Source organism: Leptodactylus fuscus, chromosome 7, assembly GCF_031893055.1.
Source record: "Leptodactylus fuscus isolate aLepFus1 chromosome 7, aLepFus1.hap2, whole genome shotgun sequence".
NCBI classification, from domain to species: Eukaryota; Metazoa; Chordata; class Amphibia; order Anura; family Leptodactylidae; genus Leptodactylus; species Leptodactylus fuscus.
Genome location: NC_134271.1, coordinates 17661699 through 17679318, shown reverse-complemented (window position 1 = coordinate 17679318; position 17620 = coordinate 17661699). Strand labels below are relative to the sequence as shown.

General features: G+C 45.1%; 1 protein-coding gene across 1 annotated transcript in view; it reads left to right on the top strand.

Moving 5' to 3' along the window:
* Window positions 1–5136: 5136 nt before the first annotated feature.
* Window positions 5137–17620, top strand: part of LOC142213045 (ribosomal protein S6 kinase alpha-4-like) — a 31236-nt gene continuing 18752 nt past the window's right edge. Inside the window, exons 1-7 of the mRNA XM_075281193.1 lie at window positions 5137–5357; window positions 10119–10190; window positions 11892–12110; window positions 13892–14007; window positions 14865–14972; window positions 15073–15153; window positions 15239–15342. Coding sequence (XP_075137294.1) covers window positions 5309–5357; window positions 10119–10190; window positions 11892–12110; window positions 13892–14007; window positions 14865–14972; window positions 15073–15153; window positions 15239–15342 — 749 coding nt within the window. The 5' untranslated portion in view covers window positions 5137–5308. The remainder of the gene's footprint in view (window positions 5358–10118; window positions 10191–11891; window positions 12111–13891; window positions 14008–14864; window positions 14973–15072; window positions 15154–15238; window positions 15343–17620) is intronic.

The window sequence follows — 17620 nt, the reverse complement described above, 5'->3', positions numbered from 1 at the left end:
TGCTCTTGGTGAACAGGGCTTTTTCTTTTGCTAGGGTCACGCCTGCGCTTGGGTTTCTGTTCTTCAGGTCCTCTGAAACCCACAGACCCCATAAATTATAATGGGGTCCATTGGGTTTATGCCTGAAAAATGCAGAGAGAAAAGTTCTGATTTTTCAAGTGGAATCGGGGATAGAATCCCCGAACGGAAACCAAGAAAGGTGTGAATCCAGCCTAAGCGATATTAAGCATATTTTTACAGCAAAAAAATCTCATTAACCCCTTCCCGCCGATGGCATTTTTTGATTTTCGTTTTTGACTTCCCTCCTTCTAAACCCCATAACTTTTTTTATTTATCTGCTCCCAGAGCCATATGAGGTCTGCATAGACCAGCCTGCAAAAGAAGGAGTTTGCAGACCGACATGGCAACGTGACGTCGGCCCTGGAGCTTGCTCCAGGCTTTGGTGATCACCGGCAAAATGGCGGCGCCCATGCGCTTCCGGGAAAATGGCGGAGACCGATCGTAGACATTAGCGCTGGTTGTCTACTGCTTAAAGCAGTAGACACCCGGCAGCTATGGCGGCCGCCTGGCTCCCGGGCAGTCGCCATATTTACACACCCGGCATGCGTGGTACTATTACGGTGGATGTCGGGAAGGGGTTAATATTTATTAGTTGCCTTTGTAAGTTTTTATGATTTTATTAAAAAGTTTGTAGGACCATACTATTGAATTGACTTGTTCCACATAGACAAGGACAAGCACCAACAATGTCACATAATGATGGACCGGTAAAACGCCTGTAAGGAACCATAAGAGTAAGTTCACACTGGCTTTTTGGATTGGAACCTGACGTGGAGGCCGCCTCAGGTTCCGATCCAAAGGCTGAGTGGCACCGACTGAAAGCCGGTGCACTGCCCCAGGATCTAGACGCGCACTCCGCTCTGGATTAGGCCCAATGAATGGGCCTAGTCTGGAGGAGGGGAGAGTCTTCAGGCCGAATCAGGAGGAGAATTGGCCTGAAGAAGGAGCACCTCACTTCTTTTTCCGAGAGCCGGCACAAGGAAAATGCTCCTGAGCGGCTCCCATTCATATCAATGGGAGCCGTCTTTTTTGTCAGGATGTTGAGGCGAAGATGGCCTCAAAATCCAGACCAAAAAACTCTCTGTGAACTTACCCTACGAGTAAGAAAGGGGTAGGCTCATCGGAGGGGGACATTGAAGGTTTCAGTAAGGACAGGGACAGCAAGCTTAGGGCACGTATAGAAATTACTTTGTGAAAAATGACATATGGCTGACAGGTCTGGATAGTCTAGATGAGGAACAATAGTGGGTGAGTTAGGCAATAGAATAGATGTCAGTATTAGAGAGGGGGGATTAGTAGAGGAGTGGTCCGGGGAACTTAGGGCAGCACAAGTGAGCGTTCTAGTAGACTAAGACCTCATGCAGTAGAAAAAAGCCATATAATGAATGTTGGGCTCGAGGGTTTGGTTTAAGGGCTCATCCACCTCCTAACATTGATGACCTGTCATGCGAGGCAAATGCCTCAACAACTAAAAAGTTTGGGGATTTTTTTTGCCTGTCCTAAAAACTTTTTGAAGTAACCTCCCACTCCTCTATTGAAGAAGGAACCAGCAATAACCATGAATCTGCGTGCTTTCCAGTAGAGGTTAGCGCTGATTCCATAGAAAGTATACCAGCACACGTATTGTTGAGACATTGGAGGTTTCTCAATCGAGCAAAAAAAGTCAAAAAATAGAAAGCAAAACCTTCAAGAGGAACAAAGAGATCGCTTTTATGCAATCCCTCCAACACGCTCAACCAGTAGACTTGATGAATGGAAAAAATTTTGCCTGTAAATTGCGCAAACTTCCACCTATAGCTATAGATGTGACCACACTACAGTATAAGGAATGTGGGCACTAAAGTGACAAAGCAAAAATGACACAAAAATCAAAGATGTTACTTATCCTACAAGGTGAAAAAATTTGTGTGTTTGTTCCTCAATCACGCAAAAACGGCTAAACGGATTTGAATGAAATTCGGCACAGATAGATTGTAACCTCGATTAAAACATTGGCTACTTTTTATCACAGTAAGTGACATGGCTTCACGACTGTTATGAATTTATGTTCACATACTATATTACACTGCTATTAGCAGCCCCTTATCTCAGCTTCTGATAACCAGGTCTGTTATCTCTCTATGTAAACACTCAGCTAACCCTCAGTCCGTTGTGTACATCCATTTGCATATTATCTGATCTGCTCCAGGCAGTGCTGACACACTGGATGGGAACACTCCTTTAATCTAAATTGGCAGTTTGCTACTTTTAAACACGGGAAAAAGAAAATCTAATTTGTTTCAAAATTCTAAAACAACAAAAGCTATGAAGGTAGCCAGAAGTCACAGAGTTCTCCTCAAGCGGAGCTGAGGGGGATCATCGGCGCCAACAACAAGCTCATTATATGGCATCGCAGCGAGTTGCTGATATGCCGGAACAATCACAGGCACAGTGCAAGGAACAAGTTTAAAAGCAGGCCAGCTTGATAGCAGCCAAAACGCCAGAGCAGGCAGATCATCAACGCCAACAACACGCTCATTATATGGCGTTACAGCGAGCTGCTGAGATGCCGGAACAATCACAGGCACAACGCGAGGAACAAGTTCAGCAGCAGGTCAGCTTAAGAGCTGCCAAAATGCCGGAGCAGGCAAACCATCAACAGCAGCAATTTGCTGAATATAGGCGGATCATCGACGCCAACAACACACAGACGAAGTCGTGGGCAGAGGCTAGTACTGTATATAAGGAGGCAGAGTACACAGTATGTAAGGCGATGGAGTTCACACTGTATATAAGGATTATTATACGAGTGGCTCATGCAATCCTGCAAACAATGCCTAGACATCTGATATTTATGCCCAATCCTGTGTCTTTAGTGGTACACACCTATTAAACATTGGGCAGGAACCTGTTATAACCATGACGCTGGGTTCACACCTGCGTTCAGGGTCTCTGTACTATGGTTTCCGTCTTCTGCATGGCAGAAGATGGAAACCATAGATCGGGTCCGGCCGTGCGCGGCAGTGAGCGTTTTAGGCTCTCCGCCGCGAAACCGGATTTTTTTATCCGGACACAGAGTACTGCATGTCCGACTCTGTGTCCGGATTATAAAACCCGGTTTCGCGGCGGAGAGCGCAAAACGCTCACTGCCGCGCACGGCCGGACAGCTTTCTCACCCATTCAAATGAATGGGTGAGAAAGTCTCCTGCAGGTTTCCTGCATCTGTTTTATGCAGGAAACGGAAACCTGCAATAAGGACCGACGACGCAGATGTGAACGAGCCCTTATAGGGACATCAGAGGCCTGTACAACGCAACAACTACCGGAGCCTTGATAACCCAGTGACATGTAGTGATAAGGTCAGTGGGGGCTTAAAGGGATGCTTTCAATTTTAGAAATTGCTAGGCCAAAGGTGTGGCTGGAGGGCAGAGCAGGCTCTGGTAACCATTTATCAGTCTGCCTTGGTCAGGGGTAGGGGTACGTACTGAATCATTGCTCCAGGTAAAAGACTAGTTACATCAATGGCTAGTATTGTAAAATATGTGCAAAGCTGCGAGTCATTTTCTCAGGAATTATAATTGGGGAGGGGGTGTACCTATTGTAAATGTGCACATGGATCACTAGTAGTACAGGGTGCAAGTCACATGACTGTTTTTCACACATATCTCGTCTGTATATAAGCCATGATGATGGGGTCATTATAGAGTGCGGCCATGATAAGGGGGTCATTATAGAGTGGGGCCATGATGTGGGGGTCATTATAGAGTGCAGCCAGGATGTGGGGGTCATTATAGAGTGCAGCCATGATGTGGGGGTCATTATAGAGTGGGGCCATGATGTGGGAGTCATTATAGAGTTGGGCCATGATGAGGGGGTCATTATAGAGTGGGGCCATGATGTGGGGGTCATTATAGAGTGCAGCCAGGATGTGGGGGTCATTATAGAGTGCAGCCATGGTGTGGGGGTCATTATAGAGTGGGGCCATGATGAGGGTGACATCATAGAGTTGGGGGCTGTGATATGGGGACATTATACCTTGTTGGGCCACTAAAGAGCCTTATACACGATGTGAATCAGTGGGGCCATGGGTGGAGTTGGACATATGGCTTGTGATATCTAAATTCAGCACAGATTTTGGCCTTCTTTCTGTCTGTTCTTTGAAAGTTTGTAGGGTTATATACATAGATAGCCCAGTATGTAATATGCAGAGGTGTAGCTATAGGGGCTAGAGAGGGAGCAGTTACTACTGGGTCCTGGGGGGCCCCAAAGGCCCATTTGCAACATAAATACTATTCTACATTGAAGGCAGGGGCCACATTACAGATTTAGCATTGGGGCCCAGGAGCTTCAGGTTCCGCCTGAGGTAATGTGACTAGACTGCATACAGCACAGCGCTTGTGTACACCTATAGCTTTCCCGCCATGATTAGTACAGTGCTTATATACACTTATATCTCTCCCGCCATGACTAGTGAAGCGCCTATATACACCTATAGCTCTCCCGCCATGACTAGTATATACACCTATATACACCTCTAGCTCTCCCGCCATTACTAGCACAGCGCCTCTATACACCTATAGCTCTCCCGCCATGGCTAGTACAGCACCTACATACACCTATAGCTCTCCCACCATGACTAGTACAGCGCCTATATACACCTATAGCTCTCCCGCCATGACTAGGGCAGCGCCTGTATACACCTATAGCTCTCCCGCCATGACTAGTACAGCGCCTATATACACCTATAGCTCTCCCGCCATGACTATTATATACACCTATAGCTCTCCCGCCATGACTAGTACAGTGCGTATATACACCTATAGCTCTCCCGCCATGACTATTATATACACCTATAGCTCTCCCGCCATGACTAGTACAGCGCCTATATACACCTATAGCTCTCCCGCCATGACTAGCACAGCGCCTATATACACCTATAGCTCTCCCGCCATGACTAGTATATACACCTATAGCTCTCCCGCCATGACTAGCACCACGCCTATATACACCTATAGCTCCTATATACACCTATAGCTCTCCCGCCATGCCTGTACAGCCCTCAGTCTCAGCACCGGCAGTGTTGCCGCTCCGCACTGCCTGACACACCCTCTGCCTGTAATGACACACCCAGTGCAGCACATTACACTACAGCCTCAGCACAGCCCAGCACAGCCCTACAGGAAGTTCCCTATCTCCGTCTTGTGCCATCTTCCTCATACCACAGACAGGAGTCAGGGACCCGGGAGTCCAGGGCCCAGCACAGCCCGACATGGGAGAGCCGGGCACTAAGGAGCCTGACACCGGCACACCGATACAAGGTGAGGGCAGGACGGACACCGGCCATGACAGCGGAAACCGGGAGAACACAGAGCGCAGCGACACATACATGTATACATGGCCGGCTGTATGTGGGAGACGCGTTACGTAACTACAGTGTGACATGTGAGGCTGTGTGTTGTGTGTGAGTCATGGACACGGCTGCCACATGTCACACAGTCTGCTTGTATGTGTGTGCATACAGCTATGTACGTGTGTGCATACAGCTATGTACGTGTGTGCATACAGCTATGTACGTGTGTGCATACAGCTATGTACGTGTGTGCATACAGCTATGTACGTGTGTGCATACAGCTATGTACGTGTGTGCATACAGCTATGTACGTGTGTGCATACAGCTATGTACGTGTGTGCATACAGCTATGTACGTGTGTGCATACAGCTATGTACGTGTGTGCATACAGCTATGTACGTGTGTATACAGCTATGTACGTGTGTGTATACAGCTATGTACGTGTGTGTATACAGCTATGTGTTTGTGTATATGCTTGTTTATTGCTATGTTTACCTTTAGCTGTGTGTGTGTACATATAGCTACAGGTGGATGTTTGTATATATGGCACTGTATGTATATTGCTTTGTATACATTTAGGTGTATGTTTGTATATATAACAACAATATGTGTGTAGATATATTTATGTATATACTGTATGTATGTATACGTGTGTGTGTGTGTGTGTGTGTGTGTGTGTGTGTGTATAGCTATGTATATGTTTGTACATTGCTATGTATACATTTAGGTGTATAGACAAGTATGTAATAGTGTGTATGTATAACTGTATATATTTGTGTATATATGTGTGCATACTTATGTATATGTGTGACTATATAGCAACAGTGTACATTTGTAGGTGTGTAGGTGTACTTTTCTGTCTGAATATTTCTATGTATATATTTAGGGGGGGGTGTATAGCTATGCGTACATGTGTGACTATATAATAACGGTATGTATGTAGATATATTTATGTATATACTGTATGGGTTATGTATACGCATAGGTGTATGGTTGTAGATATATTTATGTACATACTGTAAGGGTGGATAGATATGTACAAGCATGTGGATATATCTGCAGACATGCAAGTGCATGTATATATGTATCTGCAGACATGCAAGATTATATGTATATATGTGACACAGCTACATACAGTATATGTTATTGTGTGTGTGTGTGTGTATATATATATGTATGGAAATATCTATTTGGTGCTACATAAACTGCTTGTGTGTGCATATATACAATATATATATATTTGGCAGCCTGGCCCTGGTTGTCGCCCCCCTTTATGCCCTGAGTGCTGTTCTTGTGATGCCGCCATCCCTTCCATAGACGTCAGCGTCAGGTTATCGCAGCAGATTTGTGTCTTCCCCTCCCGTTTCCCTGTTCGCTCATAGAACCCGAAAAATGGAAGGTGATCCGGGACGGTCCATTATATAACCTACAGCACCGGCACACGAAAGATCCCATTGACTATAACACACGCTTTGTTATCTTGTTTGCCAGTTTTTATGGAATCTGCAACAGATGTGAACACGGCCTTACTGTATGACACTGCTTTGTATTGCGGTGCGTTACTATTGTGTGTATATTATAAATCATCTGGTATTATTACATTTACTTTGTGACAATTTTTATTTATTTAACCACATTTGGATTCCGCGTCAGAAAATCAAAAAGTGGCGCCAAATATTAAAGGGATCCTCTCATTTAAACACGTTTTTTTTCTCCCTACCACGTCAGAATAGCCTTAAGAAAGGCTATTCGTCTCCTACTTTTAGATGTCTTCTCCGGGCCACCATTCGGTTGAAATCCCGTTTTCCGCCGGTATGCAAATGAGTTCTCTTGCAGCACTGGGGGCGTCCCCAATGCTGCCACAGAACTCTCCAGCGCCGCCTCCAGCTTCGTCAGGAACGTCATCTTCCTGTGTGTTTGAAACTTGTACGCCTTGGGCAGAGCCATCTACACACGCCCACAGGCCTCTTGCATGGGGGGGACGTGTTTGGGGCTGAGCATCCCAATCCTCCTATTGTGTGCTCTGAGCACATCCGGATCCATGTGAGTTGTGGGCCGCTTTGTTGATTCTGTCTAGATGGCAGAGCGCTAGTAAGTAATAGTTATCCTGTTATTTATACCGTACGCTATGTCCTAAAAGCCAAAACAAATCTGCAGTGGTGTTATATGTGCCCTAATGTGACGCCATTAGATATTACTACTTGTCGTGCAAAAAATGAGTCCTCATAGGCGTATGTGCAAGGAAAATGTAACAGGTACGGTTCTCAGAATGCTATGGTGACAATAGGAAGAAAGAATCATCAGGAAGCAACATTAAAGGGAGTGTGTCAGCAGAACCCATCATAGCACAGATAGGTCATTAAAGGGAGTGTGTCACCAGAACCCATCATCCCATAGATCAGGGGTAGGGAACATACGGCTCTCCAGCTGTTGCAAAACTACAACTCCCAGCATGCATACTGGCTCTGCTGTTCTGGGAACTCCCATGGAAGTGAATGGAGCATGCTGGGAGTTGTAGTTTCACAGCAGCTGGAGAGCCAAAGGTTCCCTACCCCTGCCATAGATAGATAGATCACTAAAGGGAGTGTGTCACCAGAACCCATCATAGCATAAATAGGTCAAGTATAAGGGAGGTATACATGTAGGTTTTTTCTGTCCGCTTGAAAAGTCGGACATCTTTACATGCGGACAGTGATGGAAGGGCATGGAGTGCAAAAGAACGCACCCGATCGCCATTTAAAGAGGACCTTTCATCAGATCGGGCACATGCAGTTTTATATACTGCTGGAAAGCTGACGGTGCACTGAATTCAGCGTACTATCGGCTTTCCTGATCTGTGCCCCGGGTAAAGCGCTATCAGTCCCGGTACCGTAGGGCTTTACAGTCAGGAGGGCGTTTCTGACACTTAGCCAGGGACGTCCTTCTGCCCAGCAGCGCCTATCGCGCTGTAGAGTGTGAGCGGGGAGGAACGCCCCCTCCCTCTGCTCACAGTGCTCGTCCATAGACGAGTGTTATCAGGAGGGGAGGGGGCGTTCCTCCCCGCTCCACAGTACAGCGCGATAGGCGCCGCGAGGCAGAAGGATGTTCCTGGCTAAGAAACGCCCTCCTGACTGTAAAGCGCTACGGTACCGGGACTGATAGCGCTTTACACCGGGCACAGATCGGGAAAGCCGACAGTGCGCTGAATTCAACGCACTGTCAGCTTTCCAGCAGTATATAAAACTGCATGTGCCCAATCTGATGAAAGGTCCTCTTTAAATGAAAGACAGGTGTCACAGACACAGCTAATGTCCGCTCCTAATGTCCGTGCGAGATTTTGAACGGACACTGGGAGCTGACACTACCTGTCGGACACTGACGGTAGTGTGAACGCCCCCTAAGCCGACTTTTTCAGCACAGTTTTTATGCTGAGAGCGCCCCCCTCGGCTTATACTCGAGTCAGGGTCCACTGAGAACTGCAAGGACCTGCATAAATTGAACAAAGAGGAAGGTCCTTTAGTGCTACTGCTCTGTGATTGGCTTGTCATTAGGTCATGTGACTGTGATGCCAATAAAGGTCCTGCAGCCACTAGAATGTAACATCTGCAGATAAGCCATTGGCCAGGATTCATTGTGTCTTATAGACGATGTCTGTCGTATGGAGGAGAGGAAGCTACAGTAATGTGACACACACCGGTGCATGCTGGGTTTGCTATTCCTATTAATGTCAGGCATTTGGGGTTATTCATTTAGTTTCAGTAACTCCATGTACCTCACATTCATAGCAGTTAACCCCATCATGTCCCTAATATTAACCCCTGTGTGCCTGATATAAGGGTTACTAATATGTGAGACACATGGGGGTACTAATAAAGGACCTTAAAGGGGCTCTATCAGCAAAATCATGCTGCTAGAGCCCCACATATGCGTGCATAGCCTTTAAAAAGGCTATTCAGGCACTGTAAAAGTTAAATTAAACTACCCCCCCGTTTTAAAATAATAACTTAAAAAAGAATCTTCTCTACTTACGGAACGTGCACCCTGGGCGGGCATTCAGGGTGCGCCGTCTTCTTCTTCCCCGCCTCTTCTTCCTCTGACGTCTTCGGGTCCCGTCCTCCTCCGGCACTTGCTCGCGGACACTGATAAAAAAAAAACAGCCCGGGCGCATGCGCAGTAGCACGCGGCTTCTACTACGGCTACTGCGCATGCGCCCGGGCTATTTTTTTTTTTTTATCAGTGTCCGCGAGCAAGCGCCGGAGGAGGACGGGACCCGAAGACGTCAGAGGAAGAAGAGGCGGGGAAGAAGATGAAGACACACCCAGATGCCCGCCCAGGGTGCACGTTCCGTAAGTAGAGAAGATTCTTTTTTAAGTTATTATTTTAAAACGGGGGGGTAGTTTAATTTAACTTTTACAGTGCCTGAATAGCCTTTTTAAAGGCTATGCACGCATATGTGGGGCTCTATCAGCATGATTTTGCTGATAGAGCCCCTTTAATTATGAAGATACCTAATTATTACCTCCATATGTCCCACATATCAGTAACTCTTATGTGAGGCACACAGGGGGTTAATGTGAGGGACATGATGGGGTTAACTGCTATTACTATGATCCCCATGGAGTTACTAAGCTGCAATGCACATGACCAGACTTTATCTGCAATGGTGGATCAATGGCCGTCTTATAGCGGTAGTTTTTATTGCCATGTATTTCCATGTAGATGTGATATATTGTTTTACTTTCTGTTCTAGTGAATCTGACGGGACATGAAGACAAAGTGGGAATGCAAGACTTTGAACTGCTGAAAATACTTGGCACTGGAGGTAAGGTGGTCCTACATGTCATGAGTTCAGCCATGTTGTGTTCTCTGTAGGGAGAGGAGACTGGTTTACACACTCCGATTTTTCTCCAGTCGGAGCGTTAAAAATGCCCGTTGCTCTCATCTGTAATAGGATGTGAGCAACGGACATGAATGGAAATAGAGTGACAGATGAAGATGGATTCCCCTCCGTCTGACATCTGTTCCCATTGACACTAATGGAAACAACATGGCGGACACTTTCTTCCACGATGCATGTTGTCCTGCAGTTATGACTTTTTCCTCCGTCAGTAAAATAACAAACCATGGAACAAATCTTCATCATGTTTCATAATATATAAGGAATGAGAGCAACGGACATCAGTATCGCCAGTGTAGTAGAGGTTTGGGTATAGCTAATAGGTTAGGATAGAATAGGACTAATAGGATCTACATCGAAAGCGCTATTAATCAGGGATCGGGATTAGGATTATTGGCAAACATGGCCGAACCAAAACTGATGTAATATAATGCTGGTGTAATGAACAGAGGCCCAGGGAGCGTGATCAAACATGAGAATACAATGTTCCTCACCTCTCCTGGGTCCGGTGCCATCTTTGGTGCTTCTGAATGACATCAGGGCCTGAGATTAGGCCTCAGCGGTCACATGGGTCACGCAGCAATGTGATGCTTGCGACTATACGTTACAACGCCACATGACCAACTGAGGCCCGATCACAGAAGCAGCTGATATTAGAAGCACCGAAGGCAGCAGGGAGTCACACAGGAGCCCAGGAGAGGTGAGTAATACTGTTTTTTATGTTTTGTTACCTCCACTGGTCCTCTGATATTTATACTGTGGGGTCTGTGAGTACTTATTTCGTCCAGGGTTTTTAGGTGATGAACCCAGGGACTCTGGGCTTGTTCTGAAGCTGGGTCATGTGATCACAACCAGCGCCAGATTCCAACTCCTCTGTCCTCCTTTCCTGGGTTCACTATGGGGACTGGCTGCGGCCCATGATCTGCATGTTTCATCCTACATAAGGGCGCTGTATCTGTATTGGCTGTATTTCCCGCACTGAACCCTAATCCTGGACGTGGGTTCCCAGCATTATAGTCATGTATGACGCCAGGTCCCTGCTTTCCTGTGGCTCTACTGTGCTATAGTCTTACTCTGTGTAGCGGGACAATAGAGCCACGGGAGCAGGGACCCCTAGCATCATATAGGACTATGGGGCTTAGTTTAGGTTTACAGCTGACATCCAGTGTGTATGTCACAGACTGAATCTGCCGTGCGGAGCCAGTGTGAGGGCGCAGTAGGTTGGGTTGACATATTTGCATTTTTTTTGTATTTTTATAATATGTAATGCATGCTTTGTTTTAATTGCAGTAAGACCTATTAATACAAGATCAGTATGTGGGTGAAAGTGTTTTCCCATGAAGGGACGGTATCCACTATACCTAGGATTGGGGATCATTTGCAGATTAGTGGGGTCCAGCTGCTCAGACCCCCACTAATCAGGAGAACTGAGACTGCCTGAGACTCCCATTGGGAAGCAGATTTTGGAGTGGCCTCAAAATCCGATTCCAAAATCTGAAACATTCAGCCTCAGGTTCCTCCATGTGACCCCGTCCACTGCTTCGGTTCATGACATCTTACAATATTAACATCATACAAAATAAAATATTAAGTACTAAAAATATTCTTTACGTTTTTCTATTCTAGCCTATGGGAAAGTTTTCCTTGTCCGCAAAGTGACTGGCCCAGATGCCAAGCGTCTCTATGCTATGAAGGTTCTGCGCAAAGCGGCCCTGGTCCAGAAGGAGAAAACTGCAGAACACACGCGGACGGAGCGCACGGTTCTCGAACACGTCAGGCAGAGTCCCTTCCTTGTGACCCTTCATTACGCCTTCCAGACAGATGCCAAACTCCACCTTATATTAGGTAGGCAAAAGTAATAATAACCTGTTCATAATTAACCAGAGGTTCTGTCTAATGTGCACATACACATGAAAACATGGCAAGCGAGGATCTGTCACTATGAAGAGGAGCAGTAACACAAGGGTGCATAGGCATACAGATAATACACATAGTTATCAATGTTACAGTACAGGGATAATGCACACGGTGATGTCACAGTACAGGGATAATACACACAGTGATGTCACAGTACAGGGATAATACACACAGTGATGTCACAGTACAGGATAATACACACAGTGATGTCACAGTACAGGGATAATACACACAGTGATGTCACAGTACAGAGATAATACACACAGTGATGTCACAGTACAGGGATAATACACACAGTGATGTCACAGTACAGGATAATACACACAGTGATGTCACAGTACAGAGATAATACACACAGTGATGTCACAGTACAGAGATAATACACACAGTGATGTCACAGTACAGAGATAATACACACAGTGATGTCACAGTACAGGGATAATACACACAGTGATGTCACAGTACAGGGATAATACACACAGTGATGTCACAGTACAGGGATAATACACACAGTGATGTCACAGTACATGGATAATACGCACAGTGATGTCACAGTAGAGGGTAATACGCACAGTGATGTCACAGTAGAGGGTAATACGCACAGTGATGTCACAGTACATGGATAATACGCACAGTGATGTCACAGTAGAGGGTAATACACACAGTGATGTCACAATACAGGATAATACACACAGTGATGTCACAGTACAGAGATAATACACACAGTGATGTCACAGTACAGGGATAATACACACAGTGATGTCACAGTACAGGGATAATACACACAGTGATGTCACAGTACAGGGATAATACACACAGTGATGTCACAGTACAGGGATAATACACACAGTGATGTCACAGTACAGGGATAATACACACAGTGATGTCACAGTACATGGATAATACGCACAGTGATGTCACAGTAGAGGGTAATACGCACAGTGATGTCACAGTACATGGATAATACGCACAGTGATGTCACAGTAGAGGGTAATACACACAGTGATGTCACAATACAGGATAATACACACAGTGATGTCACAGTACAGAGATAATACACACAGTGATGTCACAGTACAGGATAATACACACAGTGATGTCACAGTACAGGGATAATACACACAGTGATGTCACAGTACAGGGATAATACACACAGTGATGTCACAGTACAGGGATAATACACACAGTGATGTCACAGTACAGGATAATACACACAGTGATGTCACAGTACAGGATAATACACACAGTGATGTCACAGTACAGACATAATACACACAGTGATGTCACAGTACAGGATAATACACACAGTGATGTCACAGTACAGGATAATACACACAGTGATGTCACAGTACAAGGATAATACACACAGTGATGTCACAGTACAGGATAATACACACAGTGATGTCACAGTACAGGATAATACACACAGTGATGTCACAGTACAGAGATAATACACACAGTGATGTCACAGTACAGGATAATACACACAGTGATTTCACATGGAGAATAAACAAGGGCCGGTCACCTCTGGTTACTCACTGTCTTTTGGCTGGATTGACACATGCAGGATGCCATTGTATGAAGAAGGACCAGAACCTCTAGGAATTCTTTAGCAGAAATGCTTCTTGGCTTTTTGGTATTTGCTGCTACTTCTCCAGTATCTGGGTGAATCTGTGTCCTGAAGAATATTATTATTTACCTTTTTACAGATTATGTGAGCGGCGGGGAACTTTTTACTCATCTGTATCAGCGGGATAACTTCTCTGAAGATGCCGTACGGTTTTACTCTGGAGAGGTTATTATGGCTCTTGAGCACTTGCACAAGGTAAGATCCGATGAGGTAAAATTATTAACTCTCACTCTTAGTTTAAGATGAAGTGTTAGATGACAAGTCACAAAACTGTGACAAGAAATGGCCGTGAAAAATGGATGAACTGCTTCATTTTTTCACGCCCATTTTGCTTTCATCCGGGAACCGTATTCATCATATTGTTTTACATTAGAGTCGGTGGGAACAGAGGGGGCTCCATCTTTGACTGTCACAAGTTGAAGGGATCCTTTCATTAAAACTCAATTATTTGTCCCTAATACGTAGGAGTTCTGTAGAAATTCCGATTTTCGTCAGTATGCAAATGAGTTCTCTCGCAGCACTGGGGGCAGGCCCCAGCACTCAAACAGCACTGGGGACGTCCCCAATGCTGTGAGAGAACTCTCCAGCGCCGCCTCCATCTTCTTCAGGAACGGCCAGTATTGTAAGCGGCCGTTTTCTTGTGGCTAGCAGGCATGCGCAGTCAGCTTTGCCCGAGGCCTAGAAGTTAGAAGCCAGCGCCGGAAGAAGACACAAAGATAAGTCGTTCCTGAAGAAGATGGAGGCAGCGCTGGAGAGTTCTCTCGCAGCATTGGGGACGCCCCCAGTGCTGCGGGAGAACTCATTTGCATACCGACGAAAACCGGGATTTATACCGAACGGTGGCCCGGAGAAGAATGGACTTTCTTAAGGCTATTCCTACATGTTAAGGACAAAAATTGAGTTTTAATGATAGGATCCCTTTAATGTCCATCCTATGATGGATGACAGCAACGGACATTAATAATAGTAGTGAATATAGCAGTGTGAGTAGGGGAAAGGAGTGAGATCTAGTCGAAAGTCATTGTTCTGACCTGTTAACCTTTATTCCCCAGCTTGGAATTGTATACCGTGACATTAAACTGGAGAATATCCTATTGGATAGCGATGGTCATGTGGTGCTGACTGACTTTGGCCTGAGCAAGGAGTTTGTGGCTGAAGAGGTGAGAGACTGGCGGGAATATTGAGTTGTGTTATACTTCTATCTTATCATTTGTTCCATTTTTCTTTTCATAAATATGGCATCTTATGTGTCTGTTACAGTGTGAGCGCACGTATTCCTTCTGCGGTACAACGGAATATATGGCACCAGAAATAATACGGGGACAGGGGGGTCACGGCAAGGTGGGTTGTTATAGCCCCTCTAAGTTTGGCTGTTCTGATGTCATTCCTATGCCTGTAATAAGATGTGGTGTCTGTGTTCATGTAGTCTGTGGACTGGTGGAGCCTGGGAATCCTCATTTATGAACTACTGACCGGAGCGTCTCCATTCACACTGGAAGGGGAAAAGAACTCGCAGAGTGAAGTGTCTAGGTGAGGTGAAAAAACATGGTGGATTATATTGTATGAAGAAGAGGTACGTGGCTATTGTTAGAGACCACCGTTCTAGGGTTTGTTTTTGCATGTTTGTGCCAGCCATTTTATTTTCATAGGCCATCCAACAAACATTGCCAATAAGGGTCTGATCTACAAGGGGAGGTCCGAAGAATTAGATAAAAAAAAAAAAAAATGGTGTAAAATAATAAATACTCCCCTTACCAATCCCTCAATCCCTGCTCCGTCTCAATACACAGGGATTGCTGATTATGTGGGACATGTCTGGGGACGGTGGGACATGTCTGCGGTCAATAATTGGTTAAAGTGTATGGGGACATAGCAAGGGTGTGACAATAGGGGATATGACATTCGGTCATACCCATGGTGGCTCATTGGTTAGCACTGTTGCCTTGCAGCGCTGGGGCCGTGTAGAGTTTGCATGGTGTCCACATGTTTGCATAGGTTTCCTCCGGATACTCCGGTTGCCTCCCGTACATACTGATGGGTAAACTCGCTTCTCATAAAACAAATAACCCTCACGGGTGTTGCGGATGAGCGCCTGTATGACAGCCGCTAAGTCCCCTACCGCCTACACTTTGAGTGTCTTGTGTAAGAAAAAAGTGCATTGGTGAATTTTACAGAATTTTAAGCCTTTTTTCCAAAATTGTAGTTGACCGGACTACCCCTCTAATCTTCACATACAGTCCTATGAAAAAGTTTGGGCACCCCTATTAATCTTAATCATTTTTAGTTCTAAATATTTTGGTGTTTATAACAGCCATTTCAGTTTGATATATCTAATAACTGATGGACACAGTAATATTTCAGGATTGAAATGAGGTTTATTGTACTAACAGAAAATGTGCAATATGCATTAAACCAAAATTTGACCGGTGCAAAAGTATGGGCACCTCAACAGAAAAGTGACATTAATATTTAGTAGATCCTCCTTTTGCAAAGATAACAGCCTCTAGTCGCTTCCTGTAGCTTTTAATCAGTTCCTGGATCCTGGATAAAGGTATTTTGGACAAACAATTCAAGTTCAGTTAAGTTAGATGGTCGCCGAGCATGGACAGCCCGCTTCAAATCATCCCACAGATGTTCAATGATATTCAGGTCTGGGGACTGGGATGGCCATTCCAGAACATTGTAATTGTTCCTCTGCATGAATGCCTGAGGATTTGGAGCGGTGTTTTGGATCATTGTCTTGCTGAAATATCCATCCCCGGCGTAACTTAAACTTCGTCACTGATTCTTGAACATTATTCTCAAGAATCTGCTGATACTGAGTGGAATCCATGCGACCCTCAACTTTAACAAGATTCCCAATGCCGGCATTGGCCACACAGCCCCAAAGCATGATGGAACCTCCACCAAATTTTACAGTGGGTAGCATGTGTTTTTCTTGGAATGCTGTTTCTTTTTGGACGCCATGCATAACGCCTTTTTTTATAACCAAACAACTCAATTTTTGTTTCCAAAATGAAGCTGCCTTGTCCAAATGTGCTTTTTCATACGTCAGGCAACTCTATTTGTGGCGTACGTGCAGAAACGGCTTCTTTCTCATCACTCTCCCATACAGCTTCTCCTTGTGCAAAGTGCGCTGTATAGTTGACCGATGCACAGTGACACCATCTGCAGCAAGATGATGCTGCAGCTCTTTGGAGGTGGTCTGTGGATTGTCCTTGACTGTTCTCACCATTCTTCTTCTCTGCCTTTCTGATATTTTTCTTGGCCTGCCACTTCTGGGCTTAACAAGAACTGTCCCTGTGGTCTTCCATTTCCTTACTATGTTCCTCACAGTGCAAACTGACAGGTTAAATCTCTGAGACAACTTTTTGTATCCTTCCCCTGAACAACTATGTTGAACAATCTTTGTTTTCAGATCATTTGAGAGTTGTTTTGAGTAGCCCATGATGCCACTCTTCAGAGGAGATTCAAATAGGAGATCAACTTGCAATTGGCCACCTTAAATACCTTTTCTTATGATTGGATACATCTGGCTATGAAGTTCAAAGCTCACTGAGGTTACAAAACCAATTTTGTGCTTCAGTAAGTCAGTAAAAAGTAGTTAGGGGAATTCAAATCAATAAAATGATAAGGGTGCCCATACTTTTGCACCGGTCAAATTTTGGTTTAATGCATATTGCACATTTTCTGTTAGTACAATAAACCTCATTTCAATCCTGAAATATTACTGTGTCCATCAGTTATTAGATATATCAAACTGAAATGGCTGTTGCAAACACCAAAATATTTAGAACAAAAAATGATT